Source organism: Bos mutus, chromosome 8 (assembly GCF_027580195.1).
Source record: "Bos mutus isolate GX-2022 chromosome 8, NWIPB_WYAK_1.1, whole genome shotgun sequence".
Lineage (NCBI taxonomy): Eukaryota > Metazoa > Chordata > Mammalia > Artiodactyla > Bovidae > Bos > Bos mutus.
This window is the reverse complement of record NC_091624.1, coordinates 102,769,707-102,784,841: the sequence shown is the minus strand read 5'-3', so window position 1 is coordinate 102,784,841 and position 15,135 is coordinate 102,769,707. Positions and strand designations below refer to the sequence as shown.

The 15,135-nt window shown below is 56.0% G+C and overlaps 1 protein-coding gene across 1 annotated transcript in view; it reads left to right on the top strand.

Annotated features, from left to right (window-relative positions):
- Positions 1 to 14,875, top strand: part of RP1L1 (RP1 like 1) — a 39,091-nt gene extending 24,216 nt beyond the window's left edge. The window contains exons 2-5 of the mRNA XM_070374949.1: positions 5,447 to 6,062; positions 6,789 to 6,930; positions 8,871 to 13,979; positions 14,112 to 14,875. Coding sequence (XP_070231050.1) covers positions 5,466 to 6,062; positions 6,789 to 6,930; positions 8,871 to 13,979; positions 14,112 to 14,875 — 6,612 coding nt within the window. The 5' untranslated portion in view covers positions 5,447 to 5,465. The remainder of the gene's footprint in view (positions 1 to 5,446; positions 6,063 to 6,788; positions 6,931 to 8,870; positions 13,980 to 14,111) is intronic.
- Positions 14,876 to 15,135: the final 260 nt, after the last annotated feature.

Below are 15,135 nucleotides of genomic sequence, written 5' to 3'. Positions count from 1 at the left end.
GAGGTGGCAAGAATACACAGAAGAACTATACAAAAAAGATCTTTATGACCCAGATAACCACGATGGTGTGATCACTCACCTAGAGCCAGACATCCTGGAATGTGAAGCCCAGTGGGCCTTAGGAAGCATCACTATGAACAAAGCTAGAGGAGGTGATGGAATTCCAGTTGATCTATTTCAAATCCTAAAAGATGATGCTGTGAAAGTGCTGCACTCAATACGCCAGCAAATTTGGAAAACTCAGCAGTGGCCACAGGACTGGAAATGGTCAGTTTTCATTCCAATCCCAAAGAAAGGCAATGCCAAAGAATGCTTAAACTACTGCACAATTACACTCATCTCACATGCTAACAAAGTAATGCTCAAAATTCTCTGAGACAGGCTTCAACAGTACATGTACTGTGAACTTCCAGATGTTCAAGCTGGAGTTAGAAAAGGCAGAGGAACCAGAGATCAAATTGCCAACATCCGTTGGATCACTGAAAAAGCAAGAGAATTCCAGAGAAACAGCTACTTCTGCTTTATTGACTATGCCAAAGCCTTTGACTATGTGGATCACAACAAACTGTGGAAAGTTCTTCAAGAGATGGGAATACCAGACCACCTGACCTGCCTCCTGAGAAATCTATATATGCAGGTCCAGAAGCAACAGTTAGAACTGGACATGGAACAACAGACTGGTTCCCAAATGAGAAAGGAGTACGTCAAGGCTGTATATTGTCACCCTAGTTATTTAACTTATATGCAGAGTAAGTCATGAGAAATGTTGGGCTGGATGAAACACACGCTGGAATCAAGATTGCCAGGAGAAATATCAATAAACTCAGATATGCAGATGACACCACCCCTATGGCAGAAAGTGAAGAGGAACTCAAAAGCCTCTTGATGAAAGTGAAAGAAGAGAGTGAAAAAGTTGGCTTAAAGCTCAACATTCAGAAGATGAAGATCATGGCACCCGGTCCCATCACTTCATGGGAAATAGATGGGGAAACAGTGGAAACAGTGTCAGACGTTATTTTTTTGGGCTCCAAAATCACTGCAGATGGTGACTGCAGCCATGAAATCAAAAGATGCTTGCTCCTTAGAAGAAAAAAGTTACGACCAACCTAGACAGAATATTAAAAAGCAGAGATATTACTTTGCCAACAAAGGTCCATCTAGTCAATGCTATGGTTTCTCCAGTAATCATGTATGGATGTAAGAGCTGGACTATAAAGAAAGCTGAACGCCAATTGATGCTTTTGAACTATGGTGTTGGAGAAGACTCTTGAGAGTCCCTTGGACAGCAAGGAGATCCAAGCAGTCCATTCTAAAGGAAATCAGTCCTGAATATTCTTTGGAAGGACTGATGTTGAAGCTGAAACTCCAACATGTTGGCCATCTGATGCGGAGAACTGACTCATTGGAAAAGACCCTGATGGTGGGAAAGTTTGAGGGCAGGAGGAGAAGGGGACGACAGAGGCTGAGATGGTTGGATGGCATCACCGACTCAATGGACATGGGTTTGAGTGAATTCCAGGAGTTGGTGATGGACAGGGAGGCCTGGTGTGCTGCAGTCCATAGAGTCACAAAGATTCGGACACGAGTGAGCAACTGAACTGAACTGAACTGACATCTATCCCTGGGGATCTAGTGGGAGGATCTGGCAGGGGCCTCAGAGCCCTGCCTCCCACCCTCAGGGGTCCCCTAGCTCAGAAATCCAGTTTTGGAATTTGGGAAATACTGGGTGTTCACTGGTGCTGCTCCCTGGAGGCTCTGTATCCCTTTCTGTTTCAAACGACAGAAGCTCCAGCTCAAATTCCTTAAGCTAAGGGGAGAATAGCCGGCTGGTATATCCGAAGAGACCAGTTTTCCAGTTTGGGTGCTGTGTTCAGGGGCTTCTCTGGTGGTTCAGATGGTAAAGAAACAACCTACAATGCAAGAGACACGGATTCAATCCCTGGGTCAGGAAGATCCCCTGAAGAAGGAAATGGCAACCCACTCCAGTATCCTCACCTCATGGACAGAGGCGCTTGAGGAGTCGGACTCGACTGAGGGACTAACACTCACTTCACTTTCTGGGCCCAAACAGTGCATCCAGGGGGGCAGCCAGGTCGTTAAGACTTGGTTTCCCATCCTTGGTGGCAGCATCTTTTTCCAGCTGCACGAGGCAATCAGCTCTTCTTGGCCTCACTGCCAACCGGGCCAGTGCCAGGAAGAGGGCCATCTGATCCTGGGAATCTATCAGGGGACCTGGGGTGGCAGGGGAGTGGGGAGTCCCAGCACCAGGGCCCTTCAGTGCTAAAGCAGGAGCAGTCCAGGTAAACTCAGCCTGCAGTGACGCTTGCTTATTTCTCCTCTGCTTTTTAAAAAAATTTATTCATTTATTTAATTGGAGGATCATTGCTTTACAATGTTTTGTTGGTTTCTGCCCTTCAACAACATGCATCAGCCACACATATACCTATGTCCCCTCCGTCTTGAATCTCCCTTCCATCCCGCCCCAACCCCTCCAGGGCATCACGAGCATCAGACTGATGTCCCTTTGTCATATAGCAACTTTCCACTAGCTTTTGCGAGACTCAGTTACCATCCCCTTCTTCCTTACTCACCTGTTTTGGGATTAGAGGTAGGAACCCCTGAGTTGGCTTTTGCCAGCATCTCAGATTTCAGTGGGGAAGGGCTCTGTGTTCTGCTATTGTAGTTCTAGGGGCCAGAGCTGACGTTACTGTCAGTGCGGTTCCATCCCCCCGGAGCCTCTGTCAGCTCCATTAATAGAGCCTGTCAGATGCTCTGCGTCCATCCACTGAAGGCCCTTCCAGAACATCTGATCTTTCTCTTTCCACCGCGTGTTTGCACATAGGCCGCCGCCCCGACTCCTGGGAGCAGAGCATGGATGGGAAGGCCAGGCACTGTGCGGCCCGTCCGCCCTGATGCTGTGTCCACACTGCCATCTGATCACAGCATGCAGGAAGCCTGGCACCTCCTCTGCCCATCCTGCCAGCCTATCCAGCAGGTCAGAGTTGGCACCAAGGCCGTATCTATTTGCCACACCGGTGCTAACTTCCTCCTTCTCTGGCTAATCCTCAAGTTGTCCTGCAGGTCTCTGCTCAGGAACTCGGCACGTCACCTCCTTCAGGAAGTCTTCCTTGACTTGCATTCCCCTTGATCTGCTTTCAGTCACACCCTGTTTATAATACATCTGTATCTGTATCTCCATCTCAGATCATGTCTTATGCTGCATCTTAATTATCGCCTACTTGCCACAGTAGAATTGGAGAAGGACATGGCAACCTACTCCAGTGTTCTTGCCTGGAGAATCCCAGGGACAGAGGAGCCTGGTGGGCTGCCATCTATAGTGTCACATGCATGCATCGGAGGAGGAAATGGCAACCCACTCCAGTGTTCTTGCCTGGAGAATCCCAGGGACAGAGGAGCCTGGTGGGCTGCCGTCTCCGGGGTCGCACAGAGTCGGACACGACTGAAGCGACTTAGCAGCAGCAGCAGCAGCGCCACAGCAGAATGGGACATCTTTGAAGATGAGTGCCGTGTCTCAGTGATCTTTGTATTTCCAGGGCCCAGCATAGAGGCTGGCACATAACAAAGCTCAAAAAATCTTTGTTGGGTACACAGATGAGTGAATGAAGGAGTGACTGAATGAATGAATATCCTGGCCAGCATACTTTGAAGGTGAAAGAATCAAAAGTTCATTGTCTCTTTGAAAAAGAAAATTGATTGGCTTCTCCCTTCCCTATGGCTGAGGAGGAGGTGGCAGTTCTCAGTGACTCACCGTGCAGGGGAAGCAGAGCCTGTTTGTTTCTGCCGAAGAGGCTGCAGAGTAAGAAGTTACCCCTAGAATTTTCTAGAGGGATGTCAGAGGGAAGGGGCCGTCGGCACTGGGGGGTGCTGACCGCAACGTTGCCATGAGACTCTTGAGCCCGAGTCTCCTGGGAGCCGGCATGACCTCTGCCTTCACGGTCTCTCCCATCCCTGCAGAGCTGCTGTTGGGAGGTGTTGAGGAGGGCTCTGTATTCAGAAGTAGACTGGGAGGAGCAGTCCTTGGAGGTGGTGGGGACACTGGAAGACATGGGGACACTGAAGGACAGAGTGACAGACTGCAGTGATCCTGGGGGCATAGCAATGCTGGGGATATGGTGATTATGGGGGACATGGTGATGCTGGGGCGCATGGCCACACTAGGGACATGGTGGCACAGGGGGACACAATGACACTGGGAACACAATGATGCCGGGGGACATGGTGGTGACTGCAGGAGACACGGTGACCTTCTTCCCCCTCTCAGCCCTTCAGTGGGGCCGAGAAGGATGTTCACGGTCACAAGTGGAACCGCCAGTCAAGCAGGAAGCAAAGTAGCCCTCTGGAAGGCGTGCCTGAGGGCCAGTGCCTGGCAGCTACAGGGATGTGCTGGGTCGGAGGTGGGGGGTGCTGAGAAAGCAGCTTAGAGGGCTTAGCTGGGAGGGAGGAGGCTGAAGAAGCTAATTATAAAGTTTGTGCCGAGATGAGAGACGATTACAAGTGCTCTTGTGCACCAAGATTTTGAAAATGAGAGCAGAGCTCTTTCCCCAAAAATGAATTGGGGGTACATGGTGAGTCAAGGTAAAAAGGAGATGTGGCCTCTGGCTGGACCGTGAGTGAGGAGAGATGGCTGCGGCAGGGGAGACTGTGGTCACCTGCCACGTGCATGGCAACACAGGTCCTGCTAGGTCTGAGCCCATGTAATCAGGGGAGACCCCTCACTGGATCCTGACTGTGTGCATGGCGGTGATTGGCAGGCCTGGGCTCTGTGGGGCAGCTTGTGAAGCCTAGGTGTCATCAATCACTAGTATTTTTTGGGTCCCTGCTGTCTCTAGCAGGGGGCTGGGTGCCCTGAGGGTTACAGATTCTGTGCCCCATGCCTTTTAGCTATTGATGCTTGCTTTGTATTCGTAAATCCATTGAATTGTGTTGTACAGATGAATATGGCTGCATTTTACCAAAACCAGACTAATCATCAACCTCTTGGGTTGCACAGGCAGTGAGAGGGAGGTGGGGGGTTGGGATTTTAATTCATATCTTCTGATGCCAAACCTTTGCTCTTCCTTCTACTCATCAAAGGGCTTTCAGGGTGGCTCAGTGGTAAAGAATCCACTTGCAATGCAGGAGATGCAAGAGACATGGGTTCGATCCTTGGATCAGGAAAATCCCCTGGAGAAGGTAACCCACTCCAGTATTCTTGCCTGGGAAATACCATGGACAGAGGCACTTGGCGGGCTACAGTCCATGGGGTCGTAAAGAGTTGGACGTGACCGAGCAGTAGTAGCCGCTCATCAGAACGAACGAACGTGCCTCTCCAAGACGGGGTGGGGGAGATTTTGGGTGGAAAGGGAGCACCTCTGGGCCAACGCCAGGAGGAAACGCGCAGACCCTCAGGTTGCTCTCTGACTTTCCTTTCTCCAATCCCTTCCAGCTGCCTGGTCCTCCCCACCATGAACAGCACTCCGAGGGACGCCCCGGCCCCCGGCCACCGCGAGTGCCTCCTGCCTTCTGCAGCCCGGACCCCCTCTGTCACCCAGGTCACGCCGGCCAAGAAGATAACCTTCCTCAAGCGAGGGGATCCCCGGTTTGCTGGGGTCCGCGTGGCTGTTCACCAGCGCGCCTTCAGGAGCTTTGGGGCCCTGATGGACGAGCTCTCTCAGCGGGTACCGCTCTCCTTTGGGGTGCGCTCGGTCACCACACCCCGGGGCCTGCACGGCCTCAGCACCCTGGAGCAGCTGCAGGATGGTGGCTGCTATCTCTGCTCCGATAAGAAGCCCCCCAGGACTCCCGGTGGGCTGGGCCAGCCCCGGGGGAGAAGCCCTTCCGCTCAGCAGTTGAGGGAATTCGAGGCACCGGGAACAGCCTCTACCTGCAAAGGTCTCAAAGCCTCGAGGAGGATCACACTGGTTAAGAACGGGGACCCTCAGCTCCAGCAGACAGTGGTGCTCAGCCACAGAAACACCAGGAACCTGACGGCCTTTCTCAGCAAAGCGTCGGACCTACTGCGCTTTCCCGTGAAGCATGTGTACACGACCGGTGGGAAAAGGGTAGGCTGTCCAGGATACCGTTTCCTTAAAAAGATGTCCGGATCTCAGCTCGAAACACTTAGATGGAACTGGACAGTTATTCCTTTAAAAGAGGCACTGACACAATTGATGTGTGTGTGTGTGTGTGTGTGTGTATTAGTTGCTCAGTCGTGTCTGACTCTTTGCGACCTCATGGACTGTAGCCCGCCAGGCTCCTCTGTCCAAGGGGCAAGAATAATGGAGTGGGTTGCCATTTCCTCCTCCAGGGTATCTGCCCAATCCAGGTATCAAACTCAGGTCTCCTGTATTGCAGGCAGATTCTTTACCATCTGAGCCACCAGAGAAGCCATCAGACACAACTGATACTGTGTATTAAATAGATAACTAATGAGGACCTACTGGCAACCCACTCCAGCACCCTTGCCTGGAAAATCCCATGGATGGAGAAGCCTGGTAGGCTATAGTCCATGGGGTCGCAAAGGGTCAGACACGACTGAGCGACTTCACTCACTCACTCACTGTACAGTACAGAGAACTCTACGCAGTGCTCTGTGGTGACCCGAATGGGAAGGAAATCAGGCAAGAGAGGATGGATGTATATATATGGGATTCCCAGGTGGCTCAGCGGTAAAGCATCCGCCTGCAAAGCAGGAAATATGGGTTCGATCCCTCCCTCTACCTGTGCTTTGCTGGGCAGAAGGGGGTCCTGCAGACCGGGCCCCTTGACTCCACACTCTCCTTCCCCAGGTGGACTCTCTGAAGGCTCTGCTGCGAAGCCCCTCTGTGCTGGTGTGTGCCGGTCTCGAGCCCTTCAGACCGCTGGTGACGGAAGATATCAGAAGAAAAGGAAGTGAACCTGCATCGGGGCAGACTTCAAGGAACAAAAGTGGTGAGTTGGGTCTGGAGGATGCCCAGTTTATTTGCACTGGATGGTGGTTCAGGAGGGTCGGGCAGATATCCTTTGTAAATCATTTAGGAAACCTGCCTTTGGCCCCACACCTGGCATCTCAGTTCTCTAGAGGTCTCTCTTGCCCCTTCCTCCTTCTCATCACATTAACTGAGCTGGACAGTTGACTGGGATAGGAGAGAGGGGAGTCTGGTATTTAAAGAGAGCAGAATTAAGAGACCTTGAGCTCTAAGATTCTAGGCTCTAAAATAAGCTTTTGTTAAGGACCACAGTGGGTATACCATTATGGGCACAGTGAATCGTGGGTATGTGGCATTTGCATCTTTCAAGAGTCATGACTCTCTTAGGCAACAGTGGGGATCAAACAGACCAAAGAAACAAATCACAACCACGGGTCACCCATCCATCCATCAATCTATGCAGCCAGCCATATACCCATCCAAAAAGTCTATGTGCCAGAGGTAGCCTTGGTTATTAAAAAAAAAAAAATTAAAGCACAATCAACAAGTACAGAGAAACATTTCAGCAAAATTATTGGAATTACTATGGGCAAATTTTGGTGAATAATCAAAATAACACCCTTTGTGAAAAGCTATTAAGAGAATGACAACAATGGTTTCTGTGATTGTCCATGCCAAGTTCTGGACAGAGACATGTCAATCCCAGCCACTCCCCTGGGGGAACCCTCAGTCTCACTTGATGCTTATGGAGAAGCAGAGCTTGGCAAACCTTCTCCTACCCAGCTGGACTCAAGTGAATCTGCTCTTTTGCTGGCCGTAGGCTCAGCCTCCACCAGCCACTCCCTCTTTGCCAAGTGTTAGCTCAGGAGATAAAATGAGAAAGTACTAGGGGTTTCCTTTTTTCTCAGGGTCACGTCTTTCTGTCCCCAGTGACCCCCTCTTTTTCCCTTTTTCATGCTGAGGGACAAGTTTAGCTGTCATCTGTGTAGGCCCTTCCTTGCCATCATTTATCAACCCCAAAACTTGATGAGTGTTAAGATGATAAATGATAAATCACCAGTTGGAGAAGGCAAAGGCACCCCACTCCAGTACTCTTGCCTGGAAAATCCCATGGATGGAGGAGCCTGGTAGGCTGCAGTCCATGGGGTCACTGAGACGGACACGACTGAGCAACTTCACTTTCACTTTTCACTTTCATGCCTTGGAGAAGGAAATGGCAACCCACTCCAGTGTTCTTGCCTGGAGAATCCCAGGGACGGGGGAGCCTGGTGGGCTGCTGTCTATGGGGTCGCACAGAGTTGGACACGACTGAAGCAACTTAGCAGCAGAAGTAATTGCAAACCATCTTACAGTTATACAATCAGGGGTGTATGCAGCAACTTACTGATTTTATTTCCTGCACTGGGGGTGGGTGTGAAGAGGGCTAGAAGTTAACTCAGGGCACTGATGCTGTACAGCCCACCCTACTGTCTATGAAGAACCTACTCTGTGCCAGCAACTCTGAGGAAGTCTTATATGCACTGCCTTGCATCCTCAAAATAAACCTGCCAGATAGATCTATTACTTTTACAGTTCAGGAAAGAGGTCCTGCCAAAGCTTACACAGCTAGGAAGTGGCAGGGTTGAGATTGAACTCGGACTTCAAGTTCATCTCTCTGGGCTGTACTGGTTCACCACCCGGGAACTCTGCAAAGATTCATTCTAGAATGGTTTCTGTCCTAACTGCTGGTTTGGGAGGTGGCAGGAGTATACAGTATTATTGCCTGGAAAATCCCATGGACACAGGAGCCTGGTGGGCTACAGTTCATGTGGTCACAAAGAGTCAGACACGACTGAGATGGTAGCGTACAGAGAGGGGTGTACAGGCTGTGGAAGGCTCATGACCTTGACTCTTCTGCCCTGAAGCCCCCACCAGCAGCTTATTATCTTTCCCTCTTTTCTCTTGCTCGTCATTGTGCGCCAGGGAGCTGGGGGCCCAAGGCCAAACAGAGCGTGATCCACGCACGGTCCAGGTTGGAGAACAGGCCACGGCAGTTCTCCTTGATGTCGGAGAGGTCGGGGCACAGCGACCCCTCGGTGTTCCCGCATCGTGCCTGCATGTGCCCTGCCCCGGACAGGCACCCTCTGAACACTCCTGCCCAGCTCGGCCCCTTGGTGACAGGTGAAGACATTGAGAAGAATGTGAGCGTGAATGAGGATGGCAGCCTATCTGTAGAGATGAAAGTCCGCTTCCACCTGCTGGGGGAGGACCCGCTTCTGTGTTCCAGGAGGCTCGGGAGGGCCAGCACCCTCACCGCGACCAGTGGGGAGGGCCCTGATGCTGGGGAGGTGGATCTGCTTGGCTGTGTGTGGAAGGGCCACGCTGGGGACCCCTCAGAGCCTGGGGCAAGGGGACTGGGGCCCTGCGAGGTGGGAGGGGTGGGAGCCTTTGACCAAGGCCAGCGGCAGCAGGGGTCTAGATACGAGATCTGGATGAACCCCCTGTACATCTCCCAGGGAGAGTGGTCAGCCTCTCGGTGGAGGTCTGGGCTGACCCAGAACTGCCACTCCAGGGCCCCCCGGAGCCAAAGGGTCGCCAGCAGGAAAAGAGGGAGCAAGGACAGGGCCAGCCCTGCCTCCAGCGACACACCCCCTGGAGGCTCTGAGCTAAACTCCTCCTGCTGCTCTGGGTCCCTGGAGGATGCTGTGGCCAGCTGTGGCCCACATCTGGCCTCGGGGGCTGGTGAAGGCAAAGGCGAGGGAGCAGCGCTGGGCTGCAGGGACCATGATGGCTGCCTGAAACCCAGGACCCGCGGCCTGACAGATGCTCTTCCTGACTCCTCCGCAAGCGCCAGGTCTCATGAGAAGTGCAGCAAAAGGGACAAGCTGTCCCAGGGCCGCCCCAGCGAGACTCCCCAGGGGGCCACCCAGCAGGGAGTTCCGGGTTCCCCTACTGTGAGCCCCTTGTCTATAGCGAACAAGGACCCACAGGCAGAGGAGTTTGGACAGGGAGCAGGGCACCCCCAGGCCAGAAATAGGTCTGGGGTGAGGCCACCCTCGACTCGGGGCCCGGCTGCTTCTGGGGATGATGCGGGAGGCTACACCCCACCTTCTGCCTGTGCCTCAGCCCTGGGCAGAAGCAGAAAGCAGGAGAGCAGAGCCAGCACCCTGTATTCAGCCAGCAGTTCTGTTCCCAGCCAAGGGGCCCAGAGGGCCTGCCCCAGGCAGCACCACAGCCCTAAGGACATTCACTGCCCAGTCGACTCGTCTGTGTCCCGGCCAATGCCGGGGCTGTCCAGCAGAGACAGGGCCCACCCACACGGCCCCCCACCCAGCCTTTCTGAAAGCCCACAGGGCACCTGGAACCAGGCTTCTTGGGACCCAAGGCCACCCTTCTCAGGCTCTCTTTATTCCCAGGACACACGCAGGCTAAGCAGCATCCCCATTACCCCTGGGAGCAATTCTGACTGTGTTTCCAATTTCTATCTCCCCGATTCTCCCTCTCCTGAGACTGAAGGGGGCCCTGAGTTCAGGCCGTGCTCACCGGCTCTCACACCTTCAAACACATCCGGCCCTTTCAGTGCCCCAGCTGATGGCCTGGGTGAAAAGACTGGGGGTGACAGATTCCAGCCTTCCTGGCCCTTGGTCCTGCCAGCTGGGTGGCCTGAGGGAGGGAGGCTGGGAACACAATGGGGCAGCTGCTGTTCACACCTGGGAACATCCCTGGCTCACGGAGCCTCCTGTGGGACGATACAGACGATACCAGCCCCACAGCTGCAGGGCAGCCAGGGGCCCTCCTCCAAGGCCTGCTGGGTGTGCAGCAGGTACTGTCCTACGCCCCCCAGGACACGGCCCTTGGGCAAGAGGCATCCTTCAGGCAGCCGCAGCGAGGGTGACCGCAGCGCTGATGGGAAGCCTAGCGGGGAGCAGGTGGGGGAAGAAAAGTTGGATGCATGGCATCCGCGACCCCCTGGCTCTCAGGGAGCAGCCTCGGGGAGAGCAGTCAGAGCTGTGAGAAGGGGCAGGCCTCGCAGCGGTCCCCAGCTCAGGAGAATGGTCCAAGGGAAGCTCTCAGGCAGAGGAGGAGGCCTGGAGGAGCCAGAGGAAGGTGGCAGTGAGCTGCTGGGAGCTCTGCCCCGAGCCTCCCCAGAAGCTGTGGTCCGTGCGTGGCTGAGCAACATCCCGGAAGAGCCCATCAAACACGAGCTGGAGGACAAGGGCGAGGATGTGGCCGGGCATGGCCTGGAAGGCCCCCAAGAGGACCCTGTGGACAAACATTCCCCAGACAGCCTGGAAAGATCAGTTTGGGCCAGACAACTGCCCCTGGAACAGGCGGCCAGTGAGGAAGCAGAACCAGATAAAGCCTTTCCAGTGGCTAGCAGTGCCAGTCCCAAGTCAGGAGAGGGTATGCCTTGCCGTGGAGTGTCAGAAACCCCTACGGAGGCTGGAACAGGCTGTGGACGGTGGGAGGGGCGCGTGCTGCCCAGCAGGGTCTCCACCTCCTTACAGATCATGAAGGCACTGATGGGGTCCCGGCCGGGCCGGCCCAGCAGTCTGCCTGAAGTGTCCCACTCAGCGGGCAGGAGGCTCAGCCGCTCGGCCCAGGCCCTCATCACCTGTCTCGCCAGGCTCCACTTCTTTGATGATGATGATCTTGGGTCTCCCGCTAGCAAAGTGAGGTTCACAGACTCCCCTCGGTACCAGGAGCTCCTAAGTACCTTCCAGGTCCTGTGGCCAGGGAGTGGCCTCAGGAACACTGAGCTGGAATTGGACCTCCGGGAGCTCAGCTGGCGCCAGGCCCTGCCGGCCCTCGGGCCCCACATTGCAACCGAGGACTTCAGGCCCACGTCCTCCTCTGGGGTGGATGTCGGCAGTGGTTCTGGTGGCTCGGGGGAGGGCAGCGGACCCTGCACCGTGGACTGCAGCTTGGTGTCTGAGAAGATGGAGCTGCCCTTAAGCATCTCCTGCCAGGGGCCTGATTCCAGAACCTTGGGGAACCCAGAAGTTCCGGGAAACCAACAGCTGAGTAGTTATGAGGCTGAGGGTGCTGCCAGTGACAACGGGGCAGAAAAAAACGGCAGGGAGCAGACGCTTGGGGGTGACCCAGACCAAGGAGATAAAAACACAATGCAGGAAGAGGGGGTACAATTGGAGGAAATAAAAGAAGAAAAAGAAAGAGCAGAACTGCAAGTAGAGGGTGTCAGAGGGTTTCCGGAAGAGGAAGGAGTCATGGAACTAGGATTGTCAGGGGCAGGCTCTCAGGATGGGGCTGGTGTCTGGGAAAATAAGAGCCTGAATGAAGAGGAGCCAGGAGACCCCACTGCCGTTGCCACCCAGAGCTCTTCAGAGAGGAGAGGGAGCCCGCCAGAGCCCACCAGGAGCCTCAGCGAGAGGTACCTGGATGCCAGTGGGAGTCAAAGTGGCCCCAAAGCTGAGCCCCCTTTGGAGAAGTTGCTCGGAGCAGCTGAGACTGGCTGTGGGCAAACCCTGGACAAGATCACCCAGGGGGCTGGTGAGAGGGGCACTTGCAAGGGCCGCAGGGGGTCTCTGATCTCGGACCCCGTGTGGGTGTCCAAGTTGTTGAAGAAAATGGAGAAGGCCTTCATGGACCACCTTGCCACTGCCACGGCCGAGCTCTGCACCCGCTGGGGCCTGCAGGGCGACCACATGCTGGACCAGATGGTGGCCGAGCTGCAGCGGGATGTGGGCCAGCGGCTCCAGGACAGTGTGGAGAAGGAGCTTCTCAAGGTCCAGAGCTGGGCAGGGGGCGCGGGCACGGGGCTGCCCAGGGAAGCCCTCCACTGGGAGGCGTCCCTGCAGACCGAGCAGCGCAGGCGGCGCCTCCAGGCCCTGCGCAACCTCTCGCCCTTCTCCGAGCAGATGCGAGGCCGGGGGCCCCCCTCCTTCTCCCTGGAGGACCTGCCAATCTTCAGAGGAGCCCTGGGGACCCAACTTGCGGTAGAGGCCAAGGGGGAGGAGTTCTGTCCCTGCGAGGCCTGCGTGAGGAAGAAAATGGCTCCCGCATCCCCAGTGGATGCTGCGGGGTCAGCCAGCGCACCCATCAGAAAGGCCTTCGACCTGCAACACATTCTGCAGAAGAAGAAAGGAGGGTGTGCTGATGGAGAGACAGTGGAGGTGGCCCCCGCTGTGGAGAGGGAGGTGGAGCCCCTTCACAGGGACCCCTCGAGGACAAGCACTGTCCGGGGAGCTGATGGAGACCCTGAGCTGGGATCAGGCCAGGGCCCCAGAGCGGAGGAGGGGGACCAGACCCTTGGCAGGGATGAAGACCCCTGGGGGACAGAGGAGGAGGCGGGTGCTCAGGAGGAAGAGAGGAAAACAGAGCCCTGTGTAGGCAGCGACCCCTGGGAGGGGCTGGGGAGGGGGGAGCAGGGCATGGGTGGTGAGGAAGGAGACCTGGAGGCGGACTGTGGGGCTGAGGACACTGGGGAGGCTCATGGCCTGGGGGGAGGTGGCCCGGGTCCATGCGGACAAGATGCTGGTGCTGAAACAACAGAGGCCCTGGAGGCTGCAAGGGAGGAGCGGTCAGAGACAGGAGGAGGACATGGAGGTGACGAAGAAGGGGGCCTTCAGGTTGGCCTGGGATGTGGCCAGTCCCGTGAGGCTTCTGGAGACAGGAGCCCGACCCCAGGGGCAGATCCCCCTCAACAGCGGTCAGGCCCCAGGTCAGGCCTCTCTTCCTTCAGCACGTCCTCTCTGGGGAGCTGCTCTCTGCTCTCTCAGAAAGGCTCCGAAGATGAGCCATGGGACAGACGCATGAGGAGCACTGAAGACCAGGCCATGGACATCCCTGATCCAGAGAGAAAAGTCACAGGCATGTACCCAGAAAGCTCCGCTTCTGAGCAAGAAGGAGCCCCATCAGGCACCAGAACTCCAGAGCAAGGGACAGAGAAAGGTCTGAGTCCAGAGCAGAGCAAAGAGGAGGGCCCGGGTCCAGAGCAGGAGGGAGAGGAGGGCCCGGCTCCAGAGCAGGAGACAGAGGAGGGCCCGGCTCCAGAGCAGGAGACAGAGGAGGGTCCTGCTCCAGAGCAGGAGACAGAGGAGGGCCCGGCTCCAGAGCAGGAGACAGAGGAGGGTCCTGCTCCAGAGCAGGAGGGAGAGGAGGGCCCGGCTCCAGAGCAGGAGGGAGAGGAGGGCCCGGCTCCAGAGCAGGAGGGAGAGGAGGGCCCGGCTCCAGAGCAGGAGGGAGAGGAGGGCCCGGCTCCAGAGCAGGAGACAGAGGAGGGCCCGGCTCCAGAGCAGGAGACAGAGGAGGGCCCGGCTCCAGAGCAGGAGGGAGAGGAGGGCCCGGCTCCAGAGCAGGAGGGAGAGGAGGGCCCGGCTCCAGAGCAGGAGGGAGAGGAGGGCCCGGCTCCAGAGCAGGAGGGAGAGGAGGGCCCGGCTCCAGAGCAGGAGACAGAGGAGGGCCCGGCTCCAGAGCAGGAGGGAGAGGAGGGCCCGGCTCCAGAGCAGGAGGGAGAGGAGGGCCCGGCTCCAGAGCAAGAGACAGAGGAGGGCCCGGCTCCAGAGCAGGAGACAGAGGAGGGCCCGGCTCCAGAGCAGGAGGGAGAGGAGGGCCCGGCTCCAGAGCAAGAGACAGAGGAGGGCCCGGCTCCAGAGCAGGAGACAGAGGAGGGCCCGGCTCCAGAGCAGGAGGGAGAGGAGGGCCCGGCTCCAGAGCAGGAGGGAGAGGAGGGCCCGGCTCCAGAGCAGGAGGGAGAGGAGGGCCCGGCTCCAGAGCAGGAGGGAGAGGAGGGCCCGGCTCCAGAGCAGGAGACAGAGGAGGGCCCGGCTCCAGAGCAGGAGGGAGAGGAGGGCCTGGCTCCAGAGCAGGAGGGAGAGGAAGGCTCAGCTCCAGAGCAGGAGACAGAGGAAGGCTCTAACTTAGAAGCCAAAAAAGTAGTGAAATGTCTCGCTTCCACAGAAACACAGTTTAGAAACCTCCCCATGGACTGGACAGATGGCTTTGACCAAGATGACTTAGATTTCTAGAGCACTACCTGGGAGACAGTCCTGAGTCAGAAGTTCAATCCACTGAAGATGCGCAAAGGACACAGGCAAAAATCAAGGACTTGCCAAGGACATGACCACCCCTCACTGCCCTGGGTTCTAAATTCTGAGGCCCCATTGGCCCATCCACCCACCAAGTGAGGGAGGGTCTCAGATCTGCCTGGCTATCAGAAGTCAGCTCCCCTCCATATGCCTGCTGAACCCAAGAGGATGGAACTGGCTGGCTGTAGTCCAGGAGAGAT